This window comes from Neovison vison, chromosome 7, assembly GCF_020171115.1.
Source record: "Neovison vison isolate M4711 chromosome 7, ASM_NN_V1, whole genome shotgun sequence".
NCBI lineage: Eukaryota > Metazoa > Chordata > Mammalia > Carnivora > Mustelidae > Neogale > Neogale vison.
Window position 1 is genome coordinate 202,902,466 of NC_058097.1, and position 24,295 is coordinate 202,926,760.

The following is a 24,295-nucleotide window of genomic DNA, read 5'->3' on the forward strand; positions in this document are numbered from 1 at the left end:
CGTTCCCCCGCCCCCGGCCGCCCCCAGCCCGCCCCGCCGGCCCCGGGGCCGCCGCCGTTGGCTGCCCGCCGGGCAGAGTTCCTCCGCGCGGACCGGGGGCTCCGGGGCCCGCGCGGCCGCGGCCGGAGCAGGCGGCGCTCCCCCCGTCCGCAGCTTTGGTACGTCCCGGACTACGGCGGCCTAGCGGGGCCTGAAGGGCCCGACGGCGGCGGTTCGCCTTCCTCGTGTCCGCATGACGGACAGCGGCGCGGCGGGCGGACCGCGCGCAGGTACCGCGCCGGTCGGGGGGACGCGGCCAGGGTGCCGTCCGCCGCAGCCCCCGAGCCGGGACCCGGAGCCGGGCCGGGGCCGAGCCGAGGCGAGCCGGCGCAGAGCTGGAGCCCCGAGCCGAGCCGCGGCAACAAGTGGCGTGGCCGAGACCCGGGCCGGGGCGGGGGCCGGGGCGGGGGGCGCGGCGACCCGCGGCGGGGGTTACCAGGGGCTGGCCGGCGGCCGGCGGGGGCCGGCGGGGGCGGGCGGCCACGGACGGGCCTTCCCGCCGTCCCTGCTGGCGCGTCCCTGCAGCCCCGCCTGGAGCCCCTGCCGCGCGCGCCCGGGGGCCCGGGGGTGTCTCTGGGGCCGAGTTCGACGGTCCGGTTCTCAGCCGTGGCCCGGCCCGCTCGCCCGCACGGTGTCCGTCCCGGCCGGGCAGTCACCTGCAGCTCCGCCGCCGTCCTCCCCGCGCCCCAGCGATCCGCTTCGGCTCGCGTCCCTCCTCCCTTCCTCCCGAGGAAGGGGTCTGGGAGGGGGTGCGGGCCGGGCTGTGCCGGGTAGTCCGTGATCTGGGGGCCTCGGGCCTCTGAGGACTCAGAAAGCAGCGGAGGCTGGAGAGGGTGATCAGGGAGGGCGTCATGGAAGTGGTGCCTTTTGAGTTGAACCCTCAAGAGCAGGATTTCATCAGGGGTGAGCCCGAGTGTGTGTAAGGGAGGGGACTGATCCTGGCAAAGGGAACCCTTGGATATAGGCCCGGAGGCCAAACCTACGGGCTGCTCTAGGCCACACGTTTGTGCCAGGGCGGGAGGAGGTGGTGGAGTTAGAGGTGATGGGTCAGGAGCCACAGAGGATTTAAAGGAAGGTCTGGCTGTGTCTCTGGAAATGGGGCAAGGTGAGCTCCTTGGCCCCCCGGGGCTGGAGGCTGGGGGGAGATCAGTGTGCAGCCAGAGGCAAGAAAGACTCCCTGGAGGAGGTGAATTTCTGGGCCGTGGGGGATGGCTGTGCTGCGGAGTGGCACCCGCGACTCCGTGACTCCGGTTGGTGTTGGTGGGAGGGGCTTGGCCAGGTTCCCAGGCCTGAGGCATCTGGACCTCTGCTGGTGGTGAGTGGGTCTGTGCAGAGTCCCAGGCCTCAGCTCGTAGCCCTCTCAGGGTATATGATGCATTTTGGCCTTAGCTGAGGGGGAGGGAGCCAGAGGGTCCCCTGGGGCCTGGGTGGGGCTGGCCATAGCTGCGGCTGGCCTGGAGTTTGTGCCCCCACCTTTGCCTGGGTCCTGGACAGCCTGCCCAGTGGATTTGTCATCCCCCCGCTGCCACGTGCAGAGCCACGAGTGAGGCTACTTCCCTTCCCAGCTGACCCCCCACCCCACCCACTGGACGCACATCCTGTCCCTGGACAGAGGGACAGGACAGGGGGCCTTGAGTCCCAGTGGCCTGGGGTCAGACCCACACTCAGCTGCAGAGGCTGCTGGCAACTGTGGAGGTGAGGGACAGGGTGGAGGGGATCCAGGCTGTCTGCGGGTGGGCCTTGGGGAGCTGGTGGGGGTGGAAGGCTTCCTGGAGGAGGGGCCCAGGGCCTGCCCCACCCATGCTCCTGCCCCAAGCGGTTGTTTACTCCGAGAGAGTGAGAGGAATGAGCCTCCCTCCCTGATTCTGGCCGAGCCGAGTTGACATTCCTGGAATTCTGTGTGTGGATTTGGGGGTGGTGGCTGCCTCCTCTTCCTCGGCTCCTCCCTCCAGCTCCCAGATTTCCAAGGAGACCCCATGGGGAGCCTCCGGGCTGCCCCACCTCAGCCTGTGTGCCTGCCCCCAGCACAGGTGTGCCGGAAGGCGCCTTAGGGGGGGCTTGGTCCTCTTCCCTGTCTCTGCTTTCTTTGCTCTGCCCCGACTGGGGGACACTCAGGAGCCTCAGCGGTCAGCCCTGCCCCCTGCCTCTGCCCTGGGTGGCTGGATCCCTCCGTGTGTGTGTGTGTGTGTGTGTGTGTGTGTGTGTTGTGGGGGTGTAGCTGGGCCCTGGGCCAGGCTGTCCTCAGGGTGGGCAGGAAGGAGACATGGAGACCCAGGGCACCAGTGGGGAATAGGGGCGGGTGCCTTGCCCGCCTGCAGGAGAAGGGGGGCCCTTGCTTCTCCTCTCTGTGTGCAGTGTTAGCACAGATGTGGCCCAGGGCTCGGAGGCGAGGGAGAGTGCCAGTTTTTCAAGAATGGGCTATCCTGCCCCCAGTGGTGGGAGGCACAGAGAGGAAGGGAGGGCTGTGCTCCCATGTGGTTGGGAACCCGTGAGCCATGTTTCCTGCCAGAAGAGGGTCACTGAAGGGCAGGCTGGGCACGAGGTGAGATCAGCGGGTGATTTTGCAGCCGAGACGCCCGGGCCCAGAGCTCTGCCCTGTACGTACACAGGGAGTCAGCTGCCCTGCCCGCCGGTCCTGGTACCAGTTTGAACAACCTGTGGGTCGAACCAGAGGCCGCCCAGCTGGAGGGTCCTGACCCTGGTGTGCTGGCTTGGCCCCTCTTGCTTTGGGCAGATGTGCAGGGTGCGGTGGGCTCCCTGAGCGTGCGTGTCGGATGGGCTCCCCTGCCCACGGTGCCCATGCTAGCCCTGGGCCCTGGTGGTGTTTGCAGGCGTGCCTGAGGCCACTGCCCTTATCTGACCGCCCTCTAGACAAGCCTGGGCCAAGGGCATTGGGACAGCGTGCCCTGTAGGGCTTCCATAGAGGTCTTGGTGGCCTGGAGGTGGGCGGGCACACGCCGTGGGTGCCTGAGGCAGGGTGGTCCCAGGGCCTGCGGTGGGTGGAAATGTGGCCCCCTCTGGGGTCCTGGTGGTGTTCTCTCCACTGCCACCTCCAGCAGAGAAGTCCCTGGCGGAGGAGGAGCAGGGATGTGCGGGAGACCCTGAGGTGGGGGGGGTTGGCCTTGCTGGGCCCAGGAAAGGCCGGGGGCCCCTTGGTGGCTCTTCAGAGGGACCGTCCCCCTGGACTGGGTGTCTCCCAGCCCCGGAGTCTTGCCTCAGCTCTGTGTGGCACTGGGGGGCGGGGGGACACCCCTCCCCCACGCCGGGGGCCCGGGTGGGCCTTGGGCCTGCTGGGCTGGATCAGCAGCAGGAAGGCCCACCCCACAGACTGTTGGCAGGGCCTCCCCCTCCTCAGAGCCGCCTCCGAGCCCTGCAGGCGCCCAGGGCAGGCGGCCGTGCTCTGCAACACCCGCGGTCCGCCGTCCCCCCGGATCTCTCCCTCTGGGGCTCGGGGTATGCTGCGCCCTTGGCAACCTCTCGTCACTGTTTCGGCTTTTGGGGTGGTTCCTCTTGGAGTGGGACCTGGGTCTGGCCAGGTGGGTGCCCCCAGCCTTCTCACGGCTTATGCCCCCCCGGGCCCCCCCAGCTGTTTGCCCCCCCAGAGCCCTGGCGAGTCAGGAAGACCCAGCCCAGGACTGTGTGTTTCCTCGGGGCCTCCCTCAGTCCGTCCCTGATGCCGCTGCAGCTCCCCTTCTGGGGGTACAGGCGCGTCACACCCTGCAATCAAAGGAAGCCCAGAGCAGACGATGGGAGGGAGGCTTCCTGGAGGAGGAGGCAGGCCTGGAGAGATGGAGCCCACCCTGGTCCTGTCTGGTTCCCGCACTCTGCCCAGCAGCAGGCTTGTGTCCGGGCGACCCTAGATGGGAGCGAGAGGCTCCAGACTCGTAGAGGGGCACTGTGCGAGCCAGAAGGGCTGGAGGTCATCCACGGAGGGGCCGGGGCTGCCGAGTGGGTGAGGGCTGTCAGTGTGGCTGGGCAGTGGTCTCCTCCTGCTTCGGCTTGGTGTTGGCCATGGGACTTCCTCATTTGGGGGACCCAGGAGGGTTGGGAGGCTGCTGCTGGATCTGCCCTTTAGGCCCTGCCTGGCAGGCCCATCCCCACCGATGCCCCGGTCTCGGGGTGTGGGAGCATGGTGAGGTACTCCTGGGGCGGGGGTTATCAAGGGAAGTGGATGAGGTGTGTTCCCTCCCCTGCCACCCCCCACCCCCACGCCCTGTCCTTGCTACTTTCTGGGCCTGGAAGCCCTCCCTGGCCGCTCCGTCCCTGGGCACGGAGACAGCCAAGGGGTCGCGGGTGCATCTTCTCCTCACCAGGGTTCTGGGGAGGACAGGTGGGAGGTCACCGCAGACCTGCATCTGCTCAGTGGCCTGCTGTCAGCCCTAGACACGGTCTGTGGACTGGCGGGCGTGGGCTGCCCCTGAGAGCATGGGCGTGGGGGCGGACACGTGCCACAGTGACGTTTTGAACCCTGCGGTCCCCTCTGCCCTTGGGCTGTGCGGAAGACTGCCGCCCCTGCTCCCAGGCTGGAAGGAGCACCTCCTGTGAGGAGGGAGAGGCGGGGGGCCTGAGTGGGACGCCTTCAGACACCTGTCCCGTGAGCTTGGGGTCCCCTCCTTGAAGCCCCTGGCTGGTGGAGAGGACAGAATCCTCCCACAAATGCCGGTGGCAGGGGAACGGGCCTGGTGAGTCATCACCAGCCATCTGGGTGCGGGGAGAGTGGGGTTGGCGGCTCAGGGCGCACATGTGCTTGGAGCCCAGGAATGGGTGCACTTTAGGGCATCTGGGGGGGAAGTGGACACCGAAGGCTGGACGTCTGGGGTTCAGGCTGTGACCCCCACATGGCCCAAACACGTATGTTCTCTGTATGCAGACCCCACTTGCGCTGCCTCTGTGTCTGCGTGCAAGCCTGCCTCCCTCCCTGGGCACCTTGGGTCAGGAGCAAGGACCGCTTTGAACACCTCTCCCCGCCCCTGTTCTGGTCCCCTGCGTCGGACAGTGCACCCCATCTGGCCCCCAGCTGCCCTCCCTGGCCCTTGTAGGGACACGGTCCTGCGTGGAGGGCTGTTCCTCCTTCCCGAGGTACCCGGCCAGCCTCTGGGAGCCCCACAGTCGGTACCACGTGGTCTCCAGTGTGCCCATCTTTCCTTGCATAGGGCTCCAGCCTGCCTTGGCTGACCGCTGGGGAACCGAGCACCGCCTGGCCTCTTTCCCGCGGCAAGCGCAGGTACGTCACGGTCTGGCGGGGCAGTAGTGGAGCTGACTTGCACGGCTTGTCGGCTCTTTCACTCCCGGCCCAGGGCCCTGCCAGCTGGATGTTCGCCTGGTCCCCGCGCAGACGGTCTCCTGAACATGTCTCCCTGGGCCCCACCTGCTGGAGGAAGGGGACTCCTGTGTGGGAGAGGCTGGACAGGGTCCCTGATGCTGGGCCGGTGCATTGAGGGAAGCCCCCCTTCTGGCCTCAGCTCTGATGGACCTGTGTCCTCATTCCAACTGGCCCCAGGACCCTTGGATGAATTTTCCAATTTTATTTCAGTTCAGACTGGCTTACTCACCTGCAGGGGGCTGCAGGGTTTTGCAGATGGGATGTTTGGGGGTTGTTGGGACGGCGACAGCTGGGTGACACAGAGGTGAGAGCACTCTGGGCGCCGTAGCCCGCTCCAGTGTGATGCGGGGGTTCCGAGGGGGCTCAACGGGGAGTCCTTCCCATCTCTGCTCTCCTCGCAGCCTTGGCCAAGCCCACTTCCTCACCCTCAGAGGCCCTGCCATGGGAGCCAGGCCAAGGGAGACAGCCTCCTGCTCCTCAGGCTTCCAGCCCCCCCTCCCCCCACAAGCTGGCAGTAGGTTTCCTTCTGCCCTGGAGGCCCGTGTGCCTCCCTGAGTGTGTCTGACCCCCGCCCCACTTGTGGGGGTGCTGCATGGGGGGCGAGATGGGGTGAGGCTCAACCTGGATCGTCCCTTGGCCCGTGTGCACCACAAGTGCACTCACACATGCTCCCACACGACCTCCGAGTGTCCACCCTCTGACAGGGCTGTGGAGCTGGCCGACTCGGGCCCGGGGGGGCGCCAGGGTCTCGAGGGTGCCGCTTGTTCCCTGAGCAGAGCTGTGGGCAGAGGTTTTTGCAGGGCGCGGGTGGGGCCACCGTGGCGACCCTTTCCTGGGGCCCAGACACACCAAAGCACACTTGGGGTTGGGAAGGGTAGAGGGGCTGTGGGAAACCTCAGGCTAGCCAGCTGGGTGACACAGGCAAGGAGTCTGGGACTCTCCTGTCCCCACTGCTGCCAGGGCCAGCTCTGCTCTGGGGGAACCGCCTTCAGGCGCGGCCCTGAGGCCTGGAGCTGCAGTTCTACGAAGGACCTTCCGGGGGCGGCAGAGGGCTGAAGCTAGTGGTCCTCAGGGCCCAGGACGGCTGCCAGACCTCGCTGGGTCCTCAGCCCTCCGTGCAGTCCTGCTCTGCTTGCTGCACAACCCTCCAGACCTGCTGCCTCCCTCACTGCTCAGTCTGTCAATATGTCACCTTGTCAGTGTCCCCCCCCCGTTCCCCCCTATCTTCCTCTCCGTCCCATCTCTCTCCCCTCTGAGCTCTGTTACCCAACGCTCGGGTATCCTGCCAGCCCTTCCCTCTTTGGACTTCAGTGTCTGGAACTGTCTGCTGGGTGGACACTGCCAGGAGACTCCCGTGGTGACCTGGTAGAGGCCTTGGCTACAGCCCAAGCCCAGGGTGCAGGGCACAGACCCCAGGCCCAGAGCGCCGAGGGGAGGGGGCTCAGCTCTTTCTTAGACAGGAAGGGGGCATCTGGCTTACATGCTGCTGTCTGCCCCCAACACCAGGGGGCCCAGAGACCCTGCTGCCCCTACCAGTGGGCGCAGCTGAGGACGTTTTTTTCCCATCTGTGATTGTGTATGTCCCTGGAGACTGTTCCTGACGCACGTGTGTCTGTACCCCAGCATACGTGCACACCCCGAGTGACAGTCTAAGGGTGTGTGTCCCAGGGTGTGTACGAGTCACCTGGGAGTCTGGGAGCTGGGCGGGGGTCTGCGTCTGCACTTGAGTGTGGGAGGCGCAGGGTCTGACTTGTAGCCCAGGCTGGTGCGAAATAAGACGGGAGGCCCCCTCAGAACTTATCAGTAATTCCAAGAGAGTGGCGGCAGTCTTCTGTGACTGCACGGTCACAGGCTGCGGAAACCGGCCCTACTCCCGGCCCTGGAGAAGCAGGAGCAGGGGAGGGTCAGCCCGCCCTGGCCCCCTGAACAAGGCAGATGCCGTGGGAGTTGAGGTCCGGGCCCGTTTTCAGGTGCCTAGTGATACCCTTGCCCTGTTGTGTGCTCGGGCCCCTCCCTGTGGGTCTGGAAGCCTCCCCGTTTCTTGCAGAGTGACCTGCGGTCCTACCCCCTGGGCACCCTCTCCACTTGGCCTTCCCTGCCCCAGCGCCTCTCAGGAGGCTGTCCCTGCTCCCACCTCCTCCCCCAGCAAGGTAACCCCCCTCTCCCCAGGGTGGGTAACCCAGTCTGATTCCTGTCCCGACAGAGGCCTCTCCCCATCTAAGGTGTGACTGCGGGGCTCGAGCCCCTGGCGCGGGTGTCGCCAGCCCAGGCTGGGAGTGTGGGAAGCTCCTCGAGAGTGCGCACCTCAGGCGCTCTTTCGGACTTTGTAGTCTCGCTCCGGGCGGGGAACCCAAGTCGAAGCTGCCCCAGGTCATCACCAGAAAGCAGCTGGGTCACCCCTTCATTTGCATAGCGCCCTGCATCTCGAGTGCGGTCGCCGGTCTCCAGGCCCGGCGGGGGGCAGTGCGGCCGCGGCGGTAGATTGGGGGGGGTCCCCTCGTTCCCGGGGCTGGGAGCTGCCTGGGCCTCCGCCCTCGGCCCCCTCCGACGCTGTCCCTGCAGTTCGAGAGCATCTTCCTCCCGGGCCCGGGGGAGGCGAGAGCTAGGGGCGCCAGGGCGGGCGGGCGGGGTCGGGCCGTCGCCCCGGGGCCGCGATTGGCCGGCGCCGGCGCCCGCGGAGCGGTGGGATTTGCGGGGCGGAGCGGCGGGCAGGGGAGGGCAGGGGAGGGGTCCGCAGGGCGGTGCGGCGAGGTGGGAAGGGGTGCGCGGGAGAGGCGGGCGCGGATTGGCGGGCTGAGGGGGACGGGGCGGGGGGCCGGGGGCGCGGGGCGGGGCGGCGGGTTGCGGGGGGGGGGGGGTCCTCGGGGGGCGGGGCCGGCGCGGATTGGCGGACGGGCGCGGGGCGGGGGCCGGGGCTGCGGCGCAGGGGACCCGGGCAGGTGTGCGGGGCCGCCGCCGGGGCGGAGCGGAGCGGAGCGGCGCGCCCGGCTGCCACCGCGGGGCCGGGGCCGGGGCCGGGGCCGGGGCCCGGGCGGGATGCGGCGTTCCGGGGCGGTGGGCGCGGGGCGCTGAGCCCGGCGGCGGCCCCGGCGCGATGCGCCGCTCGAGCACGGACGAGTCCACGTACAGGCGCAGCCCGTCGCCGGAGGGCAAGGAGCCGGGCTTCGCGCGCGGCGGCCCCTTCCGGCGCTACAGCAGCCTGTACGGGCGCGCGGGCGCCGGGGACGGCGGGGACGGCGGCCCCTTCTTCGGCCTGCACGCCAGCCCCGGCCCCAAGGCGGCCCAGGCGAGCTACACGTCGCCCAAGGGCAACAAGTACGTGGTCTTCTACCTGGACCTCTCCTTCATCTTCCTCCTAGAGCTGAAGCGCTGCGGCATGGCGCGCGGCTGCCTCCAGGGCGTCAAGTTCCTCATGTTCGCCTTCAACCTGCTCTTCTGGGTGAGTGGCGGGGCCCGGGGGCGAGCCGGAGTCGCTGCTGCAGCGGGGATGGGGGGCGAGGCGCCGGGACGCAGACGGGCCGGGCTGTGCGCGCAGGGTCGCGGCTCCGGCCGGGGGCCAGGGCTGGAGCGGCCGCGGGGGGCGCGGGGGCGGGTTTCCGGTCCCGCGAGGCTCTGGCCGAGGCTCTGCGGTCGGGGCCGCTGCCCGCGTCCTGTCCCCTCTCCTCCTGAGACCGGACGTGTCCCCCACCTGCGCGCGGGACAGGACGGCAGGGCGCCCGCATTCCAACGCTGGTCGTGGCCGGCCGGGCGCTGGAGCTGATGCCTCCCCTCCCCTCCCACCGCCCAGCGGGCGTCCTTTCTTCGACCCGCACACCCCCCTCCTCGTCCTCAGTGGACTGACCAAGTAGGCCCAAGGACCAGGGTTCTCCAGGGGCTGTTGGGGGTCAGGTGGACCCGTCCATCGTCTGGAGGCCGTGGGAAGGGAGGGAGTGGGCAGCGTGAGTTCTCTGGCTGGGCCTCTCACCGGGCAGGATGGTGGGCCACCAAGTGTGCTAGGGATGTGTCTGGCATCCCTGCTGGCTCTTCGTCCTGCATGGGGTGTGTGTGTGTGTGTGTGTGTTGGGGTGGGGGGGGCTCCCATAACTGCAGAGGCGCAGCAGGCCCTCCTGTGGCCTTGTCTCACCTGAGCAGGTTGGAACAGGCCTGGCTGGGCTGGGGGAGGCTGGGGGGAGAGAGGATGCCAAGGTCACTCCCTCCTCCTTCCAGAGCAGAGAGTCAGGGGGTGTGGCCCGGGCTCTGGACCCCCAGGAGGAGGTTGAGCTTTGCACACTCATCTTCAGGCCAGATGCCCAGAAACCGGGGCCCCCCCCGCCCCTTCCTCCTTCCTCAGGCTGTGCTCTTCTCTTCCCAGCTTGTGGTGGTTGGAGTCGGAGGTCCCCGGGAGGGGCGGCCAGCCTGGCTGCCCTGCGGTGTGACCCAAGGGGGCTCCTGGCCCAGGTGCCTGCTTCCAGAGGCGGTCACCCCAAGAGTTTGTTCTCCACAAGAGACTCCTGGCAGGGGTGAGGCCCCGGCCCGGAGCGAAGCACCGTGAGGCCAGGAGCCAGCAGTAGGGGTGGGTGGCAGCTGGGCCCTCGGCCGGGACTGGGGTGAGCATCTTCTGTTGGTGGGGGATGTTGACGAGATGCAGTGGGTGCCAGTGTGGTGGGTACTGAGCAGCTGGCAGAGTTGGCATGTCCCCGTGGGTGACCGCATCTGACAGTGGTGGTTATCACAGATCTTGGGGTGGAGGGGGGTGGTGGGCGTGCAGGAGAGTCAGGTCCCAGGAGGTGGGCAAGACTTGCCTCTTCCCTCGCCTTCCTCAGTGATCTGGGGAGCTGCCTGCAGGCAGAGGGAGAGGGGGCCCCTCCAGGGCCCAGCCCCCCCCCCCCCGCCACGGGCCCCCAGGCTGAGCTGTCTTTGCCCTGTGAAGCCTGAGGAGCAGCCGACCAGCGGCAGGACAGACACGCTCTGCCAGTGTCTGCGGTGGGTCAGAAACCCCTTTGTGATCCCCTCCTGGGCAGGACAGTCCGTTTCCTTTTATTTCACAATTCTGCCTCCCTGCAAAGCCAGCTGGCCCCCTGCTGCTGACCTGGGCCTGTCCTTGCCCCAGCGTGGTGCCCAGGCGGGATCTGAGACCCGGAGGTCAGAGAGGGCATGGGGCCTGCCCACAGCCCGTGGGAAGCCCTCGCGAGGCGTGGTGCAAATGGTCAGGAGGTTGAGTCCCTGTGCCGGTGAGCCTGCGGTGGCAGGGTCAGAGGCTACAGCACCCTTCCCTGGGCCTCAGCTTCTTTGCTACCTGGGGGTGCTGGCCCCCCACCCCATTTCCCACTGTCACTGGGAGACCTCTGAGTGTCCTGCCTTAGCCTCCCCCGGAGCTAACTGTGGGGTCGGGGCCGCGGTCGTGGGTGGAGAGTCCCCGAGGGCTGGACCTCCAGACACTCACCTGTGTCAGTCCCTCTGACCCGCGCCTTGCAGGGCCAGGCCAGGGGGGAGGCCATCCTCTGCGGCTGGGGTGGGGGGAATTGTGTCTGAGTGGGCAGCCATGCCTGTCCTGGGTGTGGCTCCAGAGGGAGTGGGTGCCCAGGGCCCTGGGGCGGGGGGGGGTCAGGATTCCAGGCCGCAGGTGCAGATGGGGCGAGGGGAACAGGAAGGTGAGGGGCCCCTAGGGTACCGGCCCTCATACCTGTTTAGAGGTCAAGGTGCAATGAGATCTCAAAGTTTGTCTCATCCTCACTGCGGCTCTCCTGTCCAAGCCCCGCCCGGCACCCCTTCCCCTCAGGGCCTCGATCCTGCTGGAGGTAGAATCCCGCAAGGCCGTCACATTGACCCCTTGAGGCATCTGCCTGCCTGTTTCCTCCGGCTTTGCAGTCCGCATACCACCTGCCCCCCAGGCTGTCGGGTGGCCCTGGCCGAGATCACAGCTCCTGACTCGGCCTGGAGGGGCAGGAAAGAGGGAGGGCTCAGCCCATAATTGACTTTGACTCAGGTGCCCATTTGATGGGTTTTCCTGGGGCTCCTGCTGGGTTGGGCAGGACTGAGGGTTCCAGCCGTGGGTCCTTGTCGGGCAGGCAAGAGTCATCACCTCGCTGTCCTGGGCCTCAGCCGCCTGGTCCCGTGTGGACAGGCTAGATCACAGGCTCCCCTCAGCGAAGGAAACAGGCCTGCCTCGTGTCCCCAGTGCTGCCGCCGTGGTGACCTGAGCCGGGGGAGCTGGAAGAAGCCGGCACCCCCCGGAGGAGGAGAGGGGCCGAGGCGCTGGTGACGGGGGCCCCTCAGAGTTCAGAGCCAACGGACCCCCAGACGCTCTCCGGCCTTCCCGTAGCAGGTGGCGCCCTTGCTGGCAGCAGACGGCTCCAGCAGGGACATACTGGCCCTCCTTGGAGGCCTGCATGTGTATCGGGCACCTTCGGGCCAGGGTCCCCATGATGGGGGCAGGGGTGTCTCCCGGGAGCTCCATCCTGGCAAAGAGGGCCATGTTCAGTACGCGGGAACATGGGGTGCTGGGCGCGGGGTGAGGGTTTGGGGCGTTCGGGCCTCCACGGTGACAGAGGGGGAGGGGGAGGCCCAGAGTGGGGAGGAGGTGCCCTTCCGGCCTTGCCTGCTCTGGGGCAGACTGCTCAGGGCTTCCCCAGGGGCAGTCTCTGTGCCCCGAGGGGTCCAGGTGTGGGGGGCGCCTGGGAGAGGAGGGTCTGAGCCCAGCAGAGCCAGGGTGCTTGTGTGCGTCCTCTGAGCAGGTGCTCCTCCCAGATTCAGATCAGCCAAGCTGAGGGCCCGCCTTCCTGCTGCTTCCCCGGCGGGTGTCCCTCTCGGCCCCCTTCCCACCTCTGGGCTGCTCCCCACTCTGCCTCTCTCTGCGCGTGTGGGCAGGGTCCCCTCTGCATGGCTGGGGTGGGGGTTGGAGCTGTGCTTGCCTTTTCCTGCTGCCCAGACCACCGTAGGACTCCTCGGGGTCTCCCTTGCCCCAGCTGCGCCCCAGGTGATGGGCTGCAGATCATGTCCAAGTGGGCAGCCTGGCCTGCTGTCCCTGGCCCTTGGGCAAGACCCCGAGACTGGCGGGGGAGGGGACACCTGGTGGCAGAGGGCCCGTCGGGCTGGGATCCGTGACCTCCCCCAAGTCCTCCCTGCAGCTGGGAGGTCCCAGGGCAGGGGCCTGCGAGCGTCTCAGACCTTGTGGCTCCTCTTGGCCGTGGCCTCCTGATGGTGCTGGGCAGGTCCCCATGTCCGGGCTGTTGCTGCCACGGGGTGAGGCAGGGTGTTTCTGCTGCCCACAAGGAGGGGTGGGGGGAAGGGTGGCGGATTCTGTGATGGGATCGGGTCTGCAGGGCCCTGGGGAGCAGGTCCTGAGGTTGGGGTCCTTGCCTGGCCCAGTCAAGGCTCAGAACACTCTCCTCCTTGGGGCCGGCCGCTGGCCGACGGGGTGGAGGGGGCTTCTGGGGCCTGGGGATGTCAGTCTGCTCTGCGGTGGCAGTCTGGGTCTCTGGGTCCAGCTCAGTCTGGGTCTCTGGGCCCAGCTCTGCGACAGGGCCCTCCTGCCCGCGGCGTGGGCGGCAGGCGGCAGACACAGCCCGCTTCTGACTTTCGGAGCAGCAGCGTGGATGCTGGGACCCCGTGTGCCTGTCTGCGGCCGGGTTGGGAGCTCCCTGGTAGGCTGGGCGCGGCAGCGGTCTGTCGGGGGCCCCAGTGGCTCTGGCTCGACCCCGGGTGGTTGTCGGGCCTCTCTCCCCTCCCCCCATGACCCCAGTGGGTTTTGTGGAGTCTGGCCTGTTGGAAGGGAGGGCGAGGGGACCTGTCTGGAGAGATCCTTTTGGATCTCAAGCAGGCATGGGTGGGACTCTGTCTGGGCCAGAGGGATGTGGCCGCAGCCCTGAAGGGCCGGAGGGGCCTTGGAAGCCAGGCGGACCGCATCCCAGCTGCGGCCCCAGACCCGGCCTTCTGCCTGTGGCAGGGGGCTCCGTCTCCCTTCTGGCTGCCCGGAGGACCCGGCCATGGCCTCTCCCTCTCCTCCGCAGCAATGCTGGCCAGGGTTTTGCGTGGAGCCTGACCGGGGTGGGGTGGGGGGGCTGGAGCTCACGACCCTGAGATCCAGACATGAGCTGAGAGCATGAGCTGGGCTCAACCCACTGAGCCACCCTGGCACCCCCCCCTTTATTGTTATTATTTTTTTAAGAAAGATTTTATTTATTTATTTGAAAGAGGGAGAGGGAGAGACAGCCTGAGACGGAGGGGGGGGGCGGGGGAGTCCGAAGGCGAAGCAGGGCCCCCACCGAGCAGGGAGCCCGATGCGGGACTCGATCCTGGGACTCCAGGATCATGACCTGAGCGAAGGCAGTTGCTCAACCCACTGAGCCACCTGGGCGCCCCTCCCCCACCTTTTAAAAAGGTCTTCTCTTAAGTCGTGTCTCTACTCCCAGCGTGGGGCTCCACCGGCTGAGCCGGCTGGGCGGCCGTTTGGGGTTCTTACCTGTCCCCTGGATGCCCCTTTGTGGTCCGGTGAGCTCCTCCTTGCCCTGGAGGGTGGACTTGACCTTCCTGAAGCTGCTGGCCAGGGCTCTTCTGTTCCCCTGCCCAACCCCCCTCAGGGGACGCTGGCTTCAGGGCCGCAGTCACTGGGGCTGCTCTTCTCGTGCCTGGGCCTCGGGGCTGAGGACCGCGCGGGGTGGACGCACAGGAACGGCGGCCTGTCGTTTCCCAGTGAAGGGCAGACGAGTGACCACCAGTGACAATATCCACTGTCAGCCCGGGGGTACCTACCTGGAGCCCCTTGGCTCAGTCTCCCTGACTCCCGCCTTGGGGCAGCTGCACACCTGGGTTCTGGCTCGGTGACGCGTCCCGCAGTCCTAACGTGTACGGACGGGGCCCCCTCGTGGTTCTTCTTGGCTGGGAGGGGCCGACCACCTTGCCGTGCCCAGGGCTGTGCCGGCTGCCAGGAGAGGGGCTTCTGGACACAGGCTGGGCCCCTGCGGGCACCTGGCCCTCCACCGTGTTCCAAGAACATGGCCAGCTGTCCTGCCGTCTGCTGTCCTGCCGTCTGCGGGCCGGAGGGGCCGTGGCACAGGGCCACCTGACACCTGCCCCTGCCCCGGGCCTGGGTGCGGGGCCGGCGTCTCAGACTTGTGGCCCTTGCACCCTGCCAGACTGAAAAATGCAAGGAGGGGGGACAGCAGGAAGGAGGGGGGAGCCCAAGCCGGGTGCGGGCCTGGAGCTGGTGACGGGGGAGGGCAGGAGATGAGGCTCCAGGTGCATGGGAGGGAGTCAGGGAGGCCTCAGCGACGGGAGGGCGTGGGTGGGGGACCCACCAGGAGGCCTGGGCCCCCCTCTCAAGCTGTCGTGGGCTTTTGCGTGGCTGGGGAGGGGAGCCCCGCCCGTGCCCCAAGCCATGGCAGAGCCGGGCTGGGGACGTCCGTGGGGTTCGGGTGGGGTCCCAGCCTCCCAGGGACCTCAGCCCCACTTACCCTGTGTTTGATGTTCTCTGTCTGAGTCTAACGGGCTTTGTTTTTTTTCCTGCACTTGGAGGCTGTAATTTTCCTGCCAAAATGTTTTAAAAGCTTCATACACAGAAACATTTTCAAAATTATAGGTAGTTTTATTAACTGCGTGTGCGTTTTGTCAGTGTCTGTGTCTGACCGTTTAGCAACTGTTTTCTGCAAACGTGCTTGAACACAGAGGGCCTTGGGGCTTGTGGCCGCGGCAGGTCACAGGGCAGCGCATCTGTGACACAAGCCTGCGTCTGCCACCGACGGTGAGGGGTGCCCGCGGCGGCATGGCGTGTGACGTGGGGGCAGTGGGGGGGGGGGTGTCCCAGTGTGGGTCTCTGCTGCCATCGCAGGGTGGAGGTGGGACGTGTGCACACTTAGTGACGGAAACCCATTTCTCCCGTTGCTGGGGGTGAGGAGCTCCCTCCTGGGTTCCACAGGGACCTGGGCCAGTCCCCACCCCCACAGCTGCTCTGCTCCCCGTGTCCTCCCCTTGTCCTTCTGTGTGTCCCCATGGGGCGAGGGAGCTCAGACGGGCTCATTTTCCTGCTGACAGGAGCCGTCTGCCGACTCCTTGAAGGCGGGCACTTGGGGCTGTAAAGAAGGAGTAATTCCTCTGCTCAGGAACCTGCTGCAGGAAGCCGTCCCCCTGCCTCCCACTGAGGCCCCACTCCTGGGGGCTCAGCCCAGAGACATGACGTGCTCCGTGGGGGCTTGTGGTTCAGTGGGGGACAAGCTGGTGTGAGGCCTGGGCATGGTGGCCGGTTACTGTGTCCTGCTTCATGGCGGGGTGGCCCACGTTCACACCCGCCCTGACCCAGCTCCCTCCCTGCTCCCCAGCCACAGTGTCCCTTCTGTGCACAGTACCCGACTGGGCAACCCCAGCTTCAACCTCGCCTTGGGGCTTTGGAGATCCTGGAGGCAGTAGGTACGCTGTAGGGACATGGTGCTGGGTGTCCCTGCAGGCATGGGGGAGGGGCATAGCTCCAGAAAACCCCTCGGCTCCATTTCTCATCTGTAGGTTGGGTGGGAGGACCGAATGGGCCGGAGCCTGTCCCAGCCTCCTGTGCCCCACGGTGCTGAGCGGTGCCTCGCACAGGCAGGTGTGGGGTGCCCAGAAGCGGTGGGTGTCCCCTGGACGGCCTCGCCCGGGTCGGCACCTTGGACAGTGCCAGCGCCCCTCCACCCCTGCAGGCGCACCCACACCTCCAGGACTGCCCTGGGGCGGTGCCCACGCCCAGACCTGCCGTGAAGACCTCTCCTGTCTCTGTCCCCCCCAACACGGGGCAGCTGGCTCCTTGCGCTGGGTGCCCACCGAGGGCACCAAGGCAGTCTGAACCCCTCCTCTGGGTGGGTCTCCCCACTGTGCTCCCACCTCATCTGGGCAGTCCCCCCACCCCGGGCTCCTGCCCCTGGTCACGGCCCTGAGTTTGATCACTGCACCACTGACCACCTCTCAGGGGGCCGGCCACTGGCAGAGGCTCTGTCACCGTCCATCGTGGGCCCTCTGGGGACCTCCAGGGCCATGTGGTCAGTGCCAGGGGCAGGCCAGGGTCCTCTGACCCACGAGGGTCCCCCAAAACTGCTACCCTGCCCCCTCCCTGCGCCTTGCCTGAGCTGCGGACCCCCACCCTCCTCTGGGGAGGGGCCTCAAATAGGCAGAACAACCCCGGCTTCCAGGACCCTGCCCTGAGCCAGCAGCATTCAGCAGAGGGATTGTTTAGAACTTGTAGACCGAAGTTCTTGCTTTTGTGGAAGGTGCAAAGCGGGGTGGGACACCAGAGAGGACCCGCATGTTCACCCTGGGCTGCTGGACCCCCATACTGGCTGGTGGTGGGCATTTCAGCCGGGGGCTCTCCTGCCTCAATCAGCCCTTGGCAAGGCCCAGAGGGATCCCAGATACCCACACCCAGGGAGCCGTGGCCCCTGCTCTTGGTCTGAGAGCCGCATGCCCCCTACCCCCACAAGTGCAGTCTCCTGCTCGCCTGGCTGAGAGCAGGGCGTGCATACTCCCCAGAGACTCCGGGACAAGCGAGCGGTGCCCCGCCGCCACCCCAGGGCCAGCCTGACCTGGTGATGGGGGAAGGGGCGAGGATGTGCCCAGGGGAAGGTGAGGCCTCCTTGGGCAGGGGCCTCAGAGCCGGTGGAGCCTGCAGAGTCATGGGGTCCCTGCTGGGCTTGGGGAGCCCATCCGGTTGCTGGGGAGGCGTTGTGTGTGGACGGCCCCGGCTCCCCTTGGCTCTGCCTCTGACTCACTGGGCGCGAGGCTCACTGCCCAGCCTCAGTTCCCTGGTCTGGGAAATCGGGTGGAAGTCTGGCCTTCTAGGCTCAGGAAGCTTTTGTGGGGTGAGGTAGGGCTTGTGGTCCTGGGCGGCTGCGGTATACCCTGGAGTCTGTGAGCTAGCCTGTCCTGGGCATGCGGGGGGATCGCGCCAAGGACTGGGGGTCGTGCCCAGGGGGCCCTGGGGGCTGAGGCCATGGGGGCCCCGCCAGATGTTGAGGAGTGGGGAGGGGTCCCCAGGCAGGGCCGCTGGCTTTCCCCAGAGCCCAGCAGGCATTAGTCACCAAGTGGTCTCACTGAAGCCCAGGTTTTGGGGGACCAGGAGCCGGTCAGTGTTCATGGGGCTTACCTGGAATACAGTCTCCTCTTTGTTTCTGAGACCACCCAGAGCCCTGGTGCACCCCTGCTCCCCCAAGGCTGGGTGTCTCCGTCACCAGGAGAGGCCGAGGGCCCGCTCTGGGTTCTTTACCACTTTGCCTTCTCCCCCTTCTTCCTCTCATTTCAATGGTTTTTAAAATTTTTTTAAAGGTTTTATTTATTTAATCTGACAGAGAGGCAGCGAGAGAGGGAACACAAGCAGGGGGAGTGGGAGAGGGCGCAGCAGGCTTCCCACAGAGCAGGGAGCCCCATGCAGGGCTGGATCTCAGGAGCCTGTGATCATGACCTGAGCCTAAGGCAGATGCTTAACCCACTGAGCCCCCCAGGTGTCCCTTCAATTGTGTTTGTAATAAGGAGCGACTATGAAATTCAGTAACAGTCCCAGTGGTTGAAAGGGAGGAGCAGTGAGGGCCAGGGACGGGGTTCTCTGCTCCATCCTGTGCTGGCGTCCATGCCGGGGCCTGGCGCGTGTTCTGGGCCTTGCACTTAGAAGAGGACAGCTGGGGATGCCAGGGGGGCCCACTGGGATTATGGCCACCCACTGGGAGGTGGTTTTAGGAAAGAGGGGGGTGTGTGGTCCAGCACGGTCTCCAGGCGTCATGTCCCTGACTGCTCAGGTCCAGAGAGGCTGTGGGGTAGGTGCAGGCCGGGACCTGGGCCAGAGGGGTATGCTTCCTAGAGGGGTGGTGTTTGGGGGGCCCTAGAGCCCCTTGCCCAGGCTGCTTCACTGTGTCCCTGGGAAAGGGACAGGCACCCCATTTGTGGCCTGAATGGAGAGTTTCCTCAGACCATCTGCTTCCCACTGCCAGGGGTGGCGGACCTTGGAGTCCCCATTACTGTGACTGGGGGGGGACTGGCTGGGAGGGCTGGCTGGCCCTGGAAGGTCAGCAGGGTGGACCTGTGGGATGCCACTCTGGGTGACCACTGGGGTCTGGTGCAGCCTGCCCTGGGCTGTGTGGATGGTGGTTTCACAGCCCTCTCTTCCCCCCTGGCGGTCCCAGCTGGGAGGCTGTGGCATCCTTGGTGTCGGCATCTGGCTGGCGGCCACGCAGGGGAACTTCGCCACCCTGTCTTCCTCCTTCCCGTCCCTGTCGGCCGCCAACCTGCTTATCGTTACCGGCACCTTCATCATGGCCATCGGCTTCGTGGGCTGCATCGGGGCCATCAAGGAGAACAAGTGCCTCTTGCTCACCGTGAGTGCCCCCCGCACCCAGGCTCCGTCTCTGGGCCCTGCTCCCTACCTGTGCTGACCCCGCAGGACCGGTCCCTGGGGACCTTGCTGGGGCTGGGGCGGGGGGCTTGGTCGCTAGGGGTGCTGCTCGGTCGGGGTTTAGTGGAAGCCCCCCACCCCCGACGGGACAGAGGCCCCCGCCATGTGCCCACGAGTGCCAGGTGGGGCCCCCTCCAGCCTATATCGGGCCTGTTTGCTCTGAGACCACCCTTCCTGGGAGCCTCTGCCCAGCTCCTGTCCCAGGACCCCGCTGAGAGGCTCGAGTCCGCTCCTGTGCGGTGGAGACAGATTCCCAGGCAGGCTGCGGTTCCCCGTCTTCAGGAGCATTAAACCGGGGCGGAGAGGGGCCAGGCTCCTCACCGATTAGCGTGTCTGGCAAAGGCCTCCTGCAGCTTGATCTCGCCGGCCGAGCCCTTGCCCAGGGTGGGGCCTCGGAGGGCCTGTCCCCCAATCTGTGCAGCTGTCCCGGGTGTTCAGCTGGTTCCACAGACTCCCATCAGCACCTGGGGCTCCGATCCCTTGGAGCAGAGGGTGGGGCTGTGGCTGGGTCCCCAGCTGCCCCGGGGCAGGAAGCTGCGGTGTGCGTGGGGGGCCCAACCCCAGCCTTCCCTGCAGGGCCTGCTGGGGGCACTGTGGGCCCTCGCTGAGGGAAGGCCAGATCGGGGATCCCGGGGGAGGGCGGCTTGCTCCCCGCAGCCCGTCCCCTTCCTGTCTGCAGGAAAGGCAGGGTGGACGCGGGCTGTCTCTGCTGCCCCGCTGGCCTGAGGCTCTGGGGTGCTCACGGGGCGGTGCGGGGGGATGACTGCTACCCAGCAGGCGAGGTTTGTGCGGCCAGGTGGGGCTTTGCTCCTGGTGGCTGTCCCCTGACCTTGGTCTTTCCTGAGGGGCTGCTGACCACCCCTGGCTGCTCTGACAGCTGAAACCGGCATGGTTCGGGGTCTTGTTTTTTTTTTTTTTTTTAAAGATTTTATTTATTTATTTGACAGACAGAGATCACAAGTAGGCAGAGAGCCCGATGCGGGGCTCGATCCCAGGACTCTGGGATCATGACCCGAGCCGAAGGCAGAGGCTTAACCCACTGAGCCACCAGGCTCCCCTGTTCAGGGTCTTTGTGGTCCGACCTTCTCCCTGCCCACCACAGGGACACAGGCACAAAGCACACGTGTGTGCTGGCAGGGGCGAGACTTGTGCTTCTGAGGTTGGTTGAGCAAGAGAAGAGCCCTCGCTCCAGAGCGGGCAGGAGCCCAAGGGAGGTGGGGCAGCAGGAGGGGGCGCTCTGCTGGTCTCTGGGGAATGGACACCTGTGGGGGAGGTTCCTGTAGCACGGGGGTGTCTCTCTGCATTTGCGGCCCCACCCTTGGGAGGCTGCACGGGCCAGGGGGGCAGCTAGGGGCCAGGCGGCCACGTCACCAAGGCCGGGTCCCCTGTGCAGTTCTTCGTGATGCTGCTGCTGGTGTTCCTGCTGGAGGCCACCATCACCATCTTGTTCTTCGCCTACACTGACAAGGTTCGCTCACCCCTGCCCTCCCCAGCTTCGGGGGTGGGGGCTCTGATCTCACCAGCCAGCTAGGGCCACAGCACTGTGGGTGACAAGGGTGCGGGTAGGGCTGGGAATGGCAGTCACAAGCTCCACACTTGGTGCGAGTGGACAAAAGCCCTCCACGCACTGGGGGGAGTGGCTTTAACCGCAGCCACCAGAGGCCGGGCCTGGAGGGGGACGCCAGTGGCCTGGAGGCTTGGGGAGGTTTCTGGCCCTCCAGGAAGTGGGGGACAGGGGAGCAGTGCTGTGGTCTGGCTGTGCTGAGCTCCTGCTGTCCGGGGCTGCACGTCTGCCGGGCAGGGAGAATCCCCCATCCCCAGGTCCTGAACCACCTATTTACTTACTGATTCCTGCCGGCTGTGCCCTGCTCCTCTCCTTCCTCTGCCCGCTGGGCGCTCTCGCTTGGCTCCTGGGTCCCTCTGGCGTCCTCCCATGGGTGCACTTTCTGGCGCTGGACGACCCCCCCAGGCCTAGGTTGGCCTCCCCTTCCCCAGGCCTGGAACCAGCCTCTCCTCCGGGAGCCCTGGTTCCCTCGCTGGAGGACGGTCTGGGGAACCGAGTTGCGGGGGCCGGTGTGCTCGTCGCCACTGGGGCGTCGTAGCTTCTGGGCCCCTTGGCGGACGGACGGAGCCGCGCGTGCTCACAACCCGCGTGTACAGACCGGTCGGTGTTTCTGTCCGTGTCCGTCTGTCTCTGTACCTGCAGCTGAGGCGGCAGACTCTGGTGCCAGCTGAACACCAGCTGGGGACCCACCACAGAGGACCCAGGGGAGGGGAAGGGCACAGGGATGGGGGCTTCTGGGAGGTGGGGACTCCAAGGAGGGAGACAGTGGGCACAGGTGCCTGTGGGGTCTGGATGAGGGAGGTGGAGCTGGCTGTGGGGGGGGTGTCCTGCTGACCCCACTGCGCCTGCAGATCGACAGGTACGCCCAGCAGGACCTAAAGAAGGGTCTGCACCTGTACGGGACCCCAGGCAACGTGGGCCTCACCAACGCCTGGAGCATCATCCAGACCGACGTGAGTCTGTGTGCGTGCGTGCGTGTCTAGGGGGAGGGGATGGGGGTGTGTCCGGTAGGGGACACGGCCCAGCCACCCACCCCCCAACCATCCCAGCCCCTGCACCTGTCCACAGTTTCGCTGCTGTGGGGTCTCCAACTACACTGACTGGTTCGAGGTCTACAACGCCACCCGCGTGCCCGACTCCTGCTGCCTGGAGTTCAGCGAGAGCTGCGGCCTTCACGCACCCGGCACCTGGTGGAAGGCGGTGAGCCCCTCCCCTCCCCAGGCATCCTGGCCCCAGGGGAACCGGGGGTGGGGAGGAGGGCCAGCCTCGAGGCCCCTGTGACACACACCCTTCCTCCAGCCCTGTTACGAGACCGTGAAGATGTGGCTCCAGGAGAACCTTCTGGCTGTGGGTATCTTTGGGCTGTGCACGGCACTGGTACAGGTACGCTGGCCGGGTCCTGCCTCAGGAGCCACCTGGACTTACCCCGGTCTCTGACCTCACAGCTTAGCTCACCAGCACCCGGGTGGAGGGGCCTTGAGCCCCCATGGCTGAGCAGAGGTGGGGTTTGAGGTATGGTCAGAGGCCACTCCACAGGGAGGTGACCTTTGATGGATCAGGGACTGTAGGCCAGCCTGCTCCTGTCTAAGCCTGGCAGCTGTGGTGGGTGAGTCACGGGACGGCCCTGCCAGTGCCAAGCAAGGGTGGGCAGTCCAGGGCCTGGTGCCCGAGCCGGGCTTCCTGGCCCCCGTGGAAGCCTGGAGTGTCAGACCCTGCAGAGGCTGGAGGCCAGTGGTGAGCAAACCCGGACCTCGGGCAGCCCTGTTCCTGGGGGGCAGTGATAGGCGGGTCCCAGCCAGATCACACACGGTCAGAGGTGATCCCAGGTGGAGGATGTGCAGGGGAGGGAGGGAGGGGGCACGGAGCCAACGGGCCCTGCAGCCACCAGCAGAACCACAGCAGCCACACTGAAAGGCAGGTCTGGGGGCTGAGCCCTAGGAGTCCCCAGCATGACCCCTAGGCTAAGGCTTGGGGATGTGGCTGGGGGGACCCGAACTGCCAGGGTTGGGGGAGGCATCCCTGGGGAAGTGGGGTACGGGCCACCCAGGGAGGAAGCTGTGGGGTGGGGTCTGTGGCAGGACCCTCCTGTGCCTGCGGTCTCCGGGAGCAGTCCTGCCAGGCCCCCCTTGTGTCTCCGCAGATCCTGGGTCTGACCTTCGCTATGACCATGTACTGTCAGGTGGTGAAGGCGGACACCTACTGTGCGTAGGGTGCCCGCTGCCTGCCTCCCCTGCCTCGCTGCCAAAGGACACGGCCCACTGGGAGATGCCCGTGTCCCCACCTTCCTCTCCTGCTGCGGGACTCAGCACCAACCCTGCCCCCCGCAACCGCGCCCCCAGACCCTCAGCCAGCTGGGTGAGCAGCGTGCTGGAGGGAGGAGGGGCTCCTGGCACACTTCACGTCCGTGTACTCTCCCGAGCAGTGTCTGCCCCCCTGGCCGGGGTCATTCACGAGTGGGGGTGGGGGTGAAGGGCTGACGGCTGGTCCTGGTGCTCCAGGTGGGGCGGCCGCCCCACCACCCACATTCCACAGCGGAGCCTGGGCAGGCTCTGGTGCATCTTAATAAAGTGTGTGGACAGCTCCCCCCGCACCCGTTGCTGCCTGACCCCCAGGGACGTGCCCAGCGCCTGGGGTGGGATTCCTGCACATGCGTGGGGGCAGCCCCCACCCCGCCGGGGAAATCTGTTGGTGGTGCAGAGGGGTCTCAGGACGGCCCTGGGCCTCCCTCCCCATCTAGCCCCAGGGCCCCGCCTGCCCCAGGGCCCGTTTCTGTACACTTGGCCCCGGAACTGCTCATCTGCACGGGCTGTCGGGAGGGGAGCGGATGCCGCAGGCGCATCAACGCAGGGGGCTCCGGAGACAGGAGTGATGGGCGTGGGGAAGGCCGTGGGTCTGGAGCTTGGGGGAAGATGGGACCCTCCCAGGAGCCTCCCTAGCTGCGCGGCCCACGACCCCCCAAATCTCCATTTCCTGCCCTCCTTCCTGCCGGCTCCAAGGTGCTGCCCTCCCCCTGCCCCTCCAGGAACACCCCGTATCGCTGTCCTTGTGTGGCAGGCCCACCTGGGGAGGCCCGACCAAGCACTGACCACAGCCACAGCCATGACAGACAGCCACTGTGCTCACAAGCCCACCGACCCCACCTGTCCTCACTCCACGGAAACTACCAGAACCAAAGTGTAGTGATGTCGGGGCATGTGGTTAACGCCCCCAAACTAAACCATTTCTCACCTACCAGCCGCAAATGACTGGAAAACCAGCAGGAGCGTCGCATATCCAGCAAAGCAGTCTCCACGTGACCCCCTCCCCCGTGTCCAAAGAGCCCTCCTGCTGGGAACCAGGTCCCCCCCACTCGTACGTGTGACCACAGACAGACCTGCCCCACATCCGGCTGCTCTGGAGTACGCCGCGGGCCAGCTCGCTGGACCCACGGGAACGGCTTGCAGACCTGGACCCTTTCCGCTCACAGCCTCCCATGTGGCCCTCAGACTCCAGCCCTGACTCAGCTTCCCCCATGACCCTCCTTGGAGCCCAGACTCCCCCCCCCCCGCTGGCTCTCTGCTTCCGAGGCTCACTGCCCTGCGTGGGTTGCCCCGGGGGGCTCACCCCCTTTATGGTCCCACCTTCCCCCCCACACCCAGTGTCTGTCACCTACCCGGCTCCGCGTCTAACCCCCAGCTCCAGAACAGACTTGAGACCTACTAGAGCCCGGCACCCCAGCCCTGGCGCCACGGCCTCCTGGCTCCCCTCCTGCCCGGGCCTCTGAAGCCGGGACAAGGGGATGCCGGCCTGTGCCTACAGCTCCCTCCTCTGCTCCTGCCCATTGCCAGGGGCGCTGGTGTGGGGACTCGGGGAACCTCTTGCTGTGGCCCCACATGCCAACCCTCAAGCAGACGGGTGTACATGCGAACACACGTGCTTGAGCACGCACACACACGCACCCACAGCAGGTGTGCACGCGGGCCTCCCACGACAGCTTCGCGCCCCCGGC

General features: G+C 66.8%; 1 protein-coding gene across 8 annotated transcripts; it reads left to right on the top strand.

Moving 5' to 3' along the window:
- Positions 1 to 104: 104 nt before the first annotated feature.
- Positions 105 to 22,888, top strand: TSPAN4 (tetraspanin 4). 8 transcript variants are annotated; one of them, XM_044259935.1, is made up of 9 exons: positions 105 to 158; positions 5,193 to 5,263; positions 8,722 to 8,801; positions 18,475 to 18,666; positions 20,137 to 20,211; positions 21,159 to 21,260; positions 21,376 to 21,507; positions 21,607 to 21,690; positions 22,448 to 22,888. In XM_044259935.1, exons 3-9 carry the CDS (start codon positions 8,739 to 8,741, stop codon positions 22,514 to 22,516), a joined length of 717 nt encoding a protein of 238 aa, XP_044115870.1. In that variant the 5' UTR covers positions 105 to 158; positions 5,193 to 5,263; positions 8,722 to 8,738; the 3' UTR covers positions 22,517 to 22,888. The 8 variants fall into 8 exon arrangements, with proteins under 8 accessions (XP_044115870.1, XP_044115868.1, XP_044115869.1 ...); XM_044259933.1 differs by lacking the exon at positions 105 to 158 and adding an exon at positions 224 to 269; XM_044259934.1 differs by lacking the exon at positions 105 to 158 and adding an exon at positions 765 to 942.
- Positions 22,889 to 24,295: the final 1,407 nt, after the last annotated feature.